Source organism: Mytilus galloprovincialis, chromosome 1 (assembly GCF_965363235.1).
Source record: "Mytilus galloprovincialis chromosome 1, xbMytGall1.hap1.1, whole genome shotgun sequence".
Taxonomy (NCBI): domain Eukaryota; kingdom Metazoa; phylum Mollusca; class Bivalvia; order Mytilida; family Mytilidae; genus Mytilus; species Mytilus galloprovincialis.
In genome coordinates, this window is record NC_134838.1 from 103,418,449 (window position 1) to 103,430,875 (window position 12,427).

A 12,427-nucleotide genomic window follows, 5' to 3' on the forward strand; every position below is an offset into this window, starting at 1 on the left:
GACGAAACGCGCGTCTGGCGTACTAAACTATAATCCTGGTACCTTTGATAACTATTTTAAATTGTACGATAGACATGCGGATTTTTTTCTGTAAGCAATTACCATTTAAAGTGTTCTATACCAAAAAAAAAGACAAAATTGATAATAATTTCATAGAGTATCCATGCTTGAACATTTGTGGTTTTGAAGTACATATCTTTCTTCTTTTTAATTAAAATAATAATTTAATAAAAAGTCATGTATAATTTATCTGAGGGTCTTAAAATATTATTCCAGTGGGAAAACTGGTAAGTCGTAACAAATTGATATGTATTTTTTCAAGCAAGTCTGGTGATAAAAATCAACAGTTTGTTAACTGATTAAAAGTTATCTTAAAAATTACAAATAATCATCGATCTAAGTTAACTTTCAAATTACTAATTTGAAATTTGCCAATTTTCCCTGTACTAATGCATATTGTCTTTTTTTCATCTTTAGTGTCAAATATGGTATTAAAAGCTTGTAATACTGATATTTTAAATATGTTATTAACCTTTTCCGCAGATTACAATTTCAAAATTCTCTCCATACATATAAGCATTATACAAATTCAGTAAATCTATTTTATGCATCTAACATCTAAAGAACGCCGGGCCACTTACGTTTCAAACTATCAGACAAGACTTAGATATTTGATGATGAACTATACAAGAAACATAAATATAACTTTTAAAATCTGCTTCCATATATAATTTACACTTTGAGAGTTCCTGGTAAAGGTTAATGCAGACAAGTCCTTGGGACGACGAATGAAATTTATTGAGTTGTTTTATTATGTTTTATTTTCGAAACCTTCAAAGTGCAATAAAGATTTAGTAAATGTACATGTATGAAATTAAACCTTTTATTGTCATTGGGCTTTCTCGACTTTTAGCACACCTTTATTCAACGAAAGGGTTCCTATGAGTAATTATGTTTTCTTGTGCTTACTGAGAAGTCTTTTGTTGACGAACTAGAATATAAAATAAAAATCACGATGAGTTTAATTATATATCTGTCTTGTGGTGAACGCAATGTGGGGATTTTTTGTTTGCATCCACTTGGTGGCAGGTTCTGATAGTTCTGAATTAAAAACAAATAACTAAATACATTTCTGAAATTCTTCAGTAAAACAATGCTTCTTTTAAGGGTTTCATTGAACTCATGTAAAATAAATGTCTGAAAAAATATATCATTGTAATAAATCATTGTAATGTCTAGTTAACGTTCGGAGCTATAGTACGTTTTGTTCTAAAAATTGGCGTTAAACTATGAATGTTCATTTTAAAATGGATAATTGTGTTATATGAGTTCCATTCCTTGCTTGTTGGCAGGCTACAATAATCTGACATAACGTGAAACGATTTAAAACCAGACAAGACCTTAGATTGTCTTGGGGAATAAAAGATAAAATGGGTGCAATCAGCTTTAAAAAAAACTCAATAGAATGCATAATCCGCATTTGGACTATAAATAGCTATAACATTTATAGATATTGAAAAGAGAGCATTAACAGTTTAATATAAATTATCAGCTTTTATGAAATATGATCAAGATCAACGTACGCGGATTTGTAATCTCAAGTTTGTCATTTCAGAAGAAAGAAGGAAATAAAAAAGAAAAAGAATTGATATATAAGAAATCATTATTAGATGGGAAAAAATCAAAAACATCCTATGTGGCTGTCCATAATCTGGAGCCTGTTATTCTGTAGTTGTTGTTTGCTGCTGTTTTTCATATGTGTTTTTCGTTTATTTTTGTACATTAATAAGGCCATTAATTCATTCGATTAAATAGTTTAACATCTTTGATTTCGGGGGCTTTAATAGCGAAATATGCGGTATGGGCTTTGTTCATTGTTGAAGGTCGTACGGTGACGTATAGTTGTAAATTTCTGAGTAAGTTGAACTCTTGTGAATAGTTGTCTCAATAGAAATCATACCACATCTTCGTTTTTATATATAAGTTGTAATGTTGACATAACTGAACCAATATGGATTTTGTAAAAAAAAAGGTTGGCATAGAAAAATTTTGCCGACAAAAGTTTTTTAATGAACCTTTCTTGGAGGTTCAAACTATTTATATGATGTAAGCTTACTAAAGATAAAGCTAAGATATAAACAGTATCAAGTGCATTGCTAAAAACTAGTGCTTGGGGTAACAGAGAACTAACATATATTGGACTTCTAATATGGGTTCAAGTTCTAACTGTCCTTCTTAACCCCCGTGAAGGGATTTTGAAAGAGATTTAGAATGTATTTTTCAACTTGTTCATGGAGAGGAACACCAGATAAATCGAAAAGAGTACCGGTGATGTTCGAACACTGTGATGGTGGTCTCAGGGTGCCTTATTTTTATCATTTTGGCTATAGCGTAAAATGTATTAGCTGTGTTAATCATCAGATCCGCAAAATTACCCCCTTGGAAAGTTAAGCTGCTTAGTGATATACAAAGAAGGAAATTCAAAACAGTGTGGCTGTGGCAATTGATTGACACATTAAATTCATCCATTGACTGGGACAATTAAGGTGAACGTTTGTATGTAACGACCACTGTTCACTATGTACTTTTTAAAGACACTTAAACTATGGGGTCACCAAAGGTTCTCAACACCTTAATAAAGTAATTCGAAAAATTAATCAGAAATAACACGATGTTTTGATTTATATCAATTATATAAATCAAAACATAAAGGTTATTCTGATTAATTTTTCGAATTATTTTATAATAAAAGGCGTTAAGAAACCTTTGGTGACCCCACAGTTTAAATGTCTATCGTAGGTACGTCGTGAACAGTGGTCGTTACAGACAAACGTTCACGTAGATTGTCGCAGTCAATGGATGAATTTAATGTGTCAATCAATGGCCACAGCCACACTGTTTTGAATTTCATTTTATATTTAGGGGTGTCAAAATTTTACACTCAAGTTAGGATGGACTGCTGATTTAACTAAACAAAAGTCAAGTACTTTTGGCGTGATATCCTGATAAATGGTTGGTTCAGAAATAGGAGAATATTTCTACATTTGTTTGAAATGAAATGGATTCAAAAAACTTTGTGGCTATCCGTTATAGAATGGATTAGAAATATGAAAATTTCTTGTCTTTCGGTTAAAAGAAAGAAGTCATTTTATTTGTGTTTGGGTATTTTGTAAACAGAAAAACAGTTAGTATTAATTTGTTATCATTTAAATACTATATATACAAATGCAGATGTAAGAGCATAATGCCCACAACATATGGTGGGATAGAATATTAAAAATATTGCATAGATATAGAAATAAACTCATCATAGATACCAGGATTGAAATTTTATATTAACGACAGACGCGCGTTTCGTCTACAAAAGACTCATCAGTGACGCTCGAATCATAAAATGTTAAAAAGGCAAATAAAGTACGAAGTTGAAGAGCATTGAAGACCACTCTGTTTGTTTCTTAACCCCTGCACAACTTATGACATTCTCTTGCCTTTCAGCGCAAAAGAAGTCATTTTAGGTGTGTTTGAGGATTTTGTTAATAGAAAACATTTAACATAATTTTGTTATTTTCAAATACTATATACACAAATGCAGATGTAAGAACATATTGCCTACAAAATATGATGGGATAGAATTTTCAAAATATTGGATTTATATAGAAATAAAAGCAACAGAAGCATACCGGCGTTCAAACGAAAAATATACTATATGTTCCTTAACCCCTGCACAAAATGTAAAATCGGATCAGAATTGGCAATGATTAGAAGCAGCTTTTAAGTCACAAAATGAATTTTTATATGTATATCTTAATGACTTGAACGAGCAAACAAATGTCTCTCATTTTTCATAATTTGCGTCTACTAGTATAGTATGTAGTTTCCAATGTTTCATCATAAAATATACTTACAAAGTAGAAATAGAATATTGTTTTGTCATTATCCGATTTTGGGTGATACGGTAAACCCAAATAACATTTTACACAAGTTTTCTATAAGTTTGAATTTCCCTTTGGTATATTTCGCCCCTCATTTACACATCTGCAACCTACCATTTCAGATCAATAAGAGAAGAAGTACTAAAAAGCATCATACATTAAAAAGTAACCATAACCTCTTCATATATTCTGGTTCAATATGAGTTCTACAGTATATATCTTTTCAACAAATATGTAACGTTGTGCACGATGTTCCTACAACACGACGTTACACTAAAAATGCGGCGTCAAAAAGGGTTTTTGACTTTAATTAATTTTTGCAAGTTTTATTCGGTTTTTTTATATGTTGTTGGTTGATTCTGGTTCTGTTCTTTTTGTGATATCATTTTATCATAAATTACTTCAAGTTGTGGAAATCGATTTAATAATGTTTACCTTTTAAGTTATTTCCCCTAAAAATGCAGTGCTTACTGTCGCAAGTAATGTAGGAAGGAAAAATTGGACGGAAGTACATGTATACGGTTTCCATAAATAATGTGCAAAACTTTTATCATAGTATGTTTAACTTTCATGGTGCATATCATCTGTTATTATAAAATTTCTATATCTTAATTCAACCCCAATACAAATATATCTGACACTCTGCAAGTAAATCGAAACATTTTTAACCTTGATTAATTTGAATAGAATTGTATTTTTCTTGGCACATAATTTGTCGAAATACACCCCTTCAATTTCTTGAATCTTGGCTTGAGAATTATTTTCCAAGTCTTCTAAAGTTGCTTGCTTAAATTGTTTAACTTCTGATATACATTTTAAAATAAAGTAATCTACTCTTGAATTGTCCGTAAAACGGCTAATATAATCCCGGGTTTTATTAATTCAATGAAACGGTTTTCGTCGCTGTTTTAGATTTGTCTTTCAGTTACCTCAATTTCATGCACAAGTTAATATTGACGAAAAGTTCCGGCTTCGCTAGTACATGTAGTACAGGAATAACTTTCAGTTATAACATGAATAGCAGGACAAATTGCAAGGTAAAACATTCCGTGGACTTGTATTAAGTCTTTTAATATAATTGGTGAATGCACCTCACTGAAGAGACTACTTTAAAAGATCTATTTCGAAGTCCTTCCGCAACATAAATTAAAATTCGCATTTTACATTTAGAGGATTGTCTTGGTGTTTCCAATTTGCCTTTGCAAAAGTTGAACGAAGTTCATGTAATGCGACTTAATTTCCCTTTTCACGATTCTTTTAAATAAATCGATAAAAGCTATAAACGATCAATAAAAATTGCAAAATTTAACCTGTGTCGAATCTATGTTCCGGTCGGAGTCTATACATGTAGCAACATGCACTATTCTTTTTTTTCGGCAGCCATCAACATCTTTTTCCAAATTTCACCAAACGATTTGTTTTAATTATCATGAACATTTAATTGAAACTTTAGGACATGTAACGTCGGAAATTAGCGTTTTTCGGATTTTTCGACGTTTTTCGACGTTTGGACAAAATTGCTACCGTTTTGTAATGTGTTGAAAAAAATTATTCCTTAAAGACCCAAAAATGTAGTTAATAAGAAAAGAATTTTGGCATTTTGTACTCTTCGTGTATCTAACTTTTGTTTTGGTCAATTATAAATAACTTATTGAAATATCAGTTAAAAAATACGCGTTAACTGCTTTGAAAAATTAAATATCAACTTGGACAAAATGGCTACCGCTTGAAAAACGACTGTGTAGAGAAGATTTTATAAAATCTGCAATATTTGAACTCACGAACAATGAGGTAAATATTTGTACTTTTGGTAGATGTTGTTATTGTCTTACTCTTTTTAATCGTTTTCCGCGATATCTACTTATAAAATTCACTTTCAGTCGTTAAGTTACCGAAAAACGTCGTTGGACATTTTTCTTATTCAAGCTTAATATGCGGACATCGAGTCAAATGAAATTTGGCAAAATAACGGCTTTAACGCCACAAAGAATCGACACATACCGTTGTTCCTGTCAAGTTTCCGGAAGATCAGAGAATAAGAAATATGATCATTATACATAAGAGTCAAAACAGTTTTTCATAAATGTAACGTTGGACATCCGTTTTTTCACATAGCTTTGTTATTTTAATCCTCAAATATACTAGATATTACTTAGTATATGATCAAGAGTTATAAAAACATAATTTAAAACATATATTGAATTTGTTTTATAGTAGTTCGTGTTTGCTAACATTTTTATTTTGTTTTGGGGAGGAAATTTCGAAGATTGTGTTACAAATCCTAGGGGTTGTAGGAACAGCGTGCGTAACGTTTGTGTGATAGAAATCTTGGGACATGATTATATATGATCGATTGGTATTTGATAAACGTGGTGATATTTGTTAAGAATAAGATGTTGGTAGCAGCGCATCCGCCAAACGAATTATGCGGGATTCTTTGTTTCTTCATTCTTCGGATTCTATCTGTTTCTGTTTTTTTTTTACATGTCAGCTCGTTAACTTGTAGACTCAAAAATAATAAACAATATTTTATTATTACAGGAAAACAAATCTTGGGCAATAAAATTACACATTTTAACAAACAGGACAAAGTGCCTGTAATATTATGTCTTTGTAGTTTGTAGTGAAAGTATAACAATACAACTAAAATCAATCATTTGTATTTAAATTTTGTCGTATCAAGTTTAATACTATGGTGTTTTGGGTTTTTTGCATATTCTACTATGAGCAACATTTCAAACAAATACAGTAGGACAAATATCAAAAGAAACTGAATATGTAAATATTTCATCAAAAACAGGCATAATCACAGAGCTGATACGGAAAGGAAAGAACCGATTAAAATATATGTCACATTCTACTATGTAAAAATGTTAAGATTTTTTTATGGTTTATTAAATTATCAAAGAGCAGAAACGGAAAGTATGAAGCCGAAATTATATATATTATTAATAGGGTTTAACATGTTGGTGTGTACAGCTTAACGATGAAAAAATATGAATAATGATTGCAAATGAGATATCTTTTCACAAGACACCGAATGACACAGACATGTACAACTGTAGGTCACCGTGCGGCCTTCAACAATAAGGAAAGCATATACCACATAGTCAGCTTTAATGGCAAATGTTAAACAATTCAAACCAGAAAACTAACGGCCTTATTTATGTACAAACCATAAACGAAAAACAAATATGTAACACAGCAATAAACTACGACTACTGAATTACAAGTTCCTGACATTGGAAAGGCACATACAGACGGAATGTAATGGGGTAAATCATATTAGCAGGATCCTAATCCTCCACTTAACCTTGAACAGAGGTGTAGCAGTACAACATCAGAAAGAACAAAAACAATCAGTTGAAAAAGGCTTCACTCATCAGCTGAATACAAATCGAAAAACATCTAACACACAAACAGATTGGACGTGACCGTGTACTTGTGCATCCCAACAAAAACAACAACAGTACAGTTCTTAGAGTACTCGCAGCTACTGACAGCTAGTTCAAAGCCAATAAAAACTAATAAAAATAAATCATGCATCTTACACTAAATTCCAATTTGAAAACATACAATATCCGATGGATCTAGTGTTAAGACTTCATAAACAGTCAGAGAAAAACATGACCTTGTACATGCGAAAATACAGGGATTAACAAATTGCAGATCCATGAAAGTGAATATGTATATATCAATAATATTTAGTTTGCTTTTAATTTATTAATATCAAAATCAAAATAAGTACCAATAAAAATAATATATAAAGATCTAATTACAGTACTGAATAAGTAACCTTTTAGAATGAGTTTATTTAAAAGATCGATAAGTTTACCAAGATCGTTTCTTAACCGGGCAAGTTAAGCAAAATCTCTGTAAAAATTAGGATGTGCTATCTCGGTACAATCAAACTTCAAAACCAAATCTTTATACACTTAGATTACGTTCAATAAAATGTACGTGACAACGTCACAACAGACACAGGCATAGCGAACGAGATGTGAAATATTAACACGGAAAAATGATGCCAAAGGATAATTTATGTTTTTTGCACCTCAATTACTTTTTGATAAATCATATCTGCACGTTTCAAAAGTGAAGGTGACCTGTTGAACATTTCAAAGACACACATTTGGTGCTGCTTATCATTGTAGCGTTTAAAGGGGTGGATTCTTTAACAAACATTAAATTAGAGTAAGTTATTATATTTTATTTTATGCTGTTTCTATCTACCTCATGCATATTTGATATTTATCAACTGTTTTGATCGGACTAAAAGTGAGCATTCATCTTATGCGAACGAGCAAATATATCATTAAGTAGAAGTGGTAACAATTATGTATCCGAGGTATGCAATTGTGTTTATGTTCTTGTAGATTTTATAGGTTTTTTTTTACATGTTTGCTATATTGATGTTGAAAAACATTTTATTAGAAAGGGCATAGGAAGTTGCTGGATAGGACTTGATGATAAACAAACCGAAGGAGTTTATGTATGGCAAGATTCGTCAGTGTTACAACCAGATGAAGAAGGATGGATTCCAGGTAAACCTTATGTTTTTAACGAAAATTGGAAATTCACATATATACTATTATGATATATAAGATATATGTTAATAATATTCCGAAATAAATGTTCAGCATTATTTGTAATCGTTTATTCTTTGCGCTAGATAATCGTCACTATGACCTATACATTGAACCCTCTTGCATTTCAATTTTGTTACATATAAAAGAGAAGATGTGGTATGATTGCCAATGAGACAACTATCCACAAAAGACCAAAATGACACAGACATTAACAACTATAGGTCACCGTACGGCCTTCAACAATCAGCAAAGCCCATACCGCATAGTGAGCTATAAAAGTCCCGATAAGACAATGTCAAACAATTCAAACGAGAAAACTAACGGCCTTATTTATGTAAAAAATTGAACGAAAAACAAACGGCAACCACTTAATTACAGGCTCCTGACTTGGGACGGGCACATACATAAATAATGTGGCGGGGTTAAACATGTTAGCGGGATCCCAACCCTCCCCTTAACCTGGGACAGTGGTATAACAGTACAACATAAGAACGAACTATAAAAATCAGTTGAAAAAGGCTTAACTTATCCGATGGACAAAAATAAAAATGGGCGTGGCATAGAAATATCCTGAAATTAAATCTGAATTATTATGTGTAAGATTATAAAATTACGGCCTTCTTACCAGGAAAATATCTAATACTGTAAAGCCTGCTACTAAAGATTATTTATCCCAAAGGCTTTTGACCCTTTGAAATATTTTCAATTTTCTGTATGTCAATTTGGACGATAATATCCGACTTAATCCCCACACATGTTCTTTTTATTAGCCAATAGATTTATTCAATTATAATTTGGGCTCTAATTACACAGATTATTTTCTTGTGAAAGTTCTCAACTTTTTCTTTTTCTATATATCACTATGTATTTTGTTATAGGCAATCCGGATCAAATTTCATTTGGCGAGGATTGTACTGAGTTATGGCCAAACCAGGGATGGAACGATGCCACATGTGATTGGGAAAAGAATGTTATCTGTCAGGTTAAAGAAGGTAATAAAATACATTTGTTTCTAATAAATGAGTCAAATGTTATAATGTCAACATGCAAATTTACCAATTATACTGATTTCAAAGGAGTCCAATATCCGAAAGTATAGAGCCCAATTAAATTCACAAAAGGCCATTTGCATTGGCTGAATTAGATTTCATCTGATATGGTATTCGATATTGAATTGTGAATTTCACATCGCAGAGAAACTTTCGAATATCGAATTTCATTCTAGAATTTAGTAAATACAATGTATGACATGGTATGTTCTAGGCAGGTTCATTTTTATATCATAATTTCCTGAATTTAAGATAATGAGTTTTAATTTTAATGTTCAATACTAGTAAGTATTTGGTTGTTTGTAAACAACATAGCTAAATAGGAAATTATTTACAAGAACATTAAATAATAAACACATTTAGAATCAAATAAAGTTATTCCAGAAATGTTACTTTAATCCACGCAAATATGACGTGTTGTCTTGATTAAGCAAATTTAGCAAATTTATAATTGAATTTTATTTGAAATTGAACGAAAGCAGTACTTAAAGGAAGTCCCCTAAATGAAACTTATGATAAAGTTCTTCTGGTATTATATTTCAATATATTTGTTTATAACCTTTACTCCTAGTGTAATTATCTCATATAGCTCTAGGCGTTTAGATCGAAGGTGTTCAGAAATTGGCATCGATGGCAGCGCAAATACATAAACAAATATACTGACACTTGGTAAACTGACTGTCTTCAGTTGTACACACGTGAAGATATAAAACGTTGCACATATTCATGTTTGACTTTGATTTTTAACATTTACTGCTGGTATTTTTTATACTAATCAATGTTTAATGGCTATCTAATAATCATATACTGTAATATACATTTTTAATCGAACATATGGACTTGGGATTAATATATTTCCTTGGTAATTTTTTTCTATCGAAACTATAAAAAAAAAAATATTCCAGTAAACAAAGTCTTCTAAATTGATCGTTATTGCCCAGAAATATTTAACAACTCCTTTTATAGGAATGGTTCTGATTTTGCCATCCACTGCAATATATATATTGATATGAGTGAAATTTAAATTCGTATGCAGTTTTGTATATATGTGTCTTAAATGTCTGTACAAAAACCTTGCCAATTGTACAGTACTGTTTCTATCTGATGTATTTATGACGTTTTTGTATGAAATGAACTCCGATGAAAACCGGGAGAACGCGGAAAAGTATATACCATGAACAAAAAAGACTGAAAGTAATAGCAGTTACTAACAGTAAGTTCAAAGCAAATGACAACTAATAAAACAAACATGCATTTAAGACAAAACAAAACAAAATCTGAGTTACTTTTTTATTTTGCTAATATACAAAGAAAACGGAGATGAGAGAGAAGATGTTTGAAGGTTGAACCAAGGATGTCTTTTTTTGTAAGTCGTAAGATAACTGGTAACTGTCTCATTTACGTTACCTTCATATTTTTATTCATAGAACTAGTTTTTAAAGGCTTTTTCCCAATTCTATTGCGAAACAAAAACTTTTTAATTTATATTGTTTTAGTTGTACCAACAACGGACCCAGAGACCACGTCAATAACAACAGAACCAGAATCGACTACCACATTACAAACAACAACATTTATTCAAGGTCAATTTTACGATTTCAGAATACAGTAAATTAAGGAATTATTGCAATGTAATTTAGTAAAGCTCTAAATACGACAGTTCTCGATAATTATAAACAAACATGCATGATAACTTAAGTAATTATTTTCTTTCAAAAATGTTAAAAGCATCGCTATAGTAAGTGCACGCATTAATTACTGAATTTGCATGGCTCATTTCTGTAACTACATTTTTTTAAATATATATATAAATTATAGATAAGATTTCACTATTTATACAAATACAAGCTTGTTAAAACTGAGAATGGAAATTGGTAATGTGTCAAAGAAACAACAACCCTTTCAAAGTGTAGCAAACAGTCGTAGGTCGTCAAAGGGTCTTCAACATAGTGAGTAAGTCCCGCACACGGAGACGGGCTTCAGCTTGTCCGTTAACAAAATATGTATTAGTTCAGTGAAAATGGACGTCACACTTAACTCTAAAACATATCAATGAACTAGATTTTAAATAACAACCTACAAGATTAACAAAGGCCAGAGGCTACTGACTGTAAAAAGTGGTACATAAGATACATGTATCTCTAATTTCATATCTGAGGCGATAACTATAAAATTATAATGCAATTTCTGATTTCTTTTCATTCAAAACTCCATATCCAATTCTTTTCATTTTTTTTAATTACGAACTGTCATTGCTTAACGATTGTTGACCAGGCATTTAGAGAAATCCAAGATTCTGTTACAAAAAAGATCTTAGGAAATTATTTTAGCACTTTATTTACTATTTTTTTATTAGAAATGTCAATTCATTTTTCCTGGACAGGTGGAAAAAAGGGGGGGGGGACAAATTGTTGTTTTCTTTGAAAATATGAGGGAAGGAAAAAAGACATTCAGTTTCAAAAACAAACTTGTATGGTATCAACATTATTGCATTATAAACCTGATTAAAAATTCATACTATTCCAATCAACATGTACATGTATGACTATGTTACATAATCTCTAAAGCTATTGCAAAGAGACACTAAAAAACACACAGGTGTCAATATTTACACACACATTGATAAGTTGTCATAAATCACACATGTGGACGCTGGTATTAATTTACAACTTGTTTAAGAGGTAAAATCAAGCTGTGATTCATTTCTGATCTAGATAAGAATTTTCAGTAGCAATTAAATAATGTTTGACAATTTTTTTTGGTGACCTGAACTGGGAGGGGGTGGGGTGTTCCCCCTGGCAAATACGCCTATGAAAAGTCAGGAAATACATGCAATAGAAACGCAAAATATTGTAGT

The 12,427-nt window shown here is 31.1% G+C and overlaps 1 protein-coding gene across 1 annotated transcript in view; it reads left to right on the plus strand.

The window, feature by feature from the left end:
- The window catches only part of LOC143064230 (C-type lectin domain family 4 member M-like), a 28,203-nt gene extending 17,021 nt beyond the window's left edge, over window positions 1–11,182 (plus strand). Inside the window, exons 3-5 of the mRNA XM_076236941.1 lie at window positions 8,367–8,476; window positions 9,400–9,513; window positions 11,067–11,182. Of these exons, the coding sequence (XP_076093056.1) occupies window positions 8,367–8,476; window positions 9,400–9,513; window positions 11,067–11,182 (340 nt within the window). The remainder of the gene's footprint in view (window positions 1–8,366; window positions 8,477–9,399; window positions 9,514–11,066) is intronic.
- The last annotated feature ends 1,245 nt before the right edge of the window (window positions 11,183–12,427 follow it).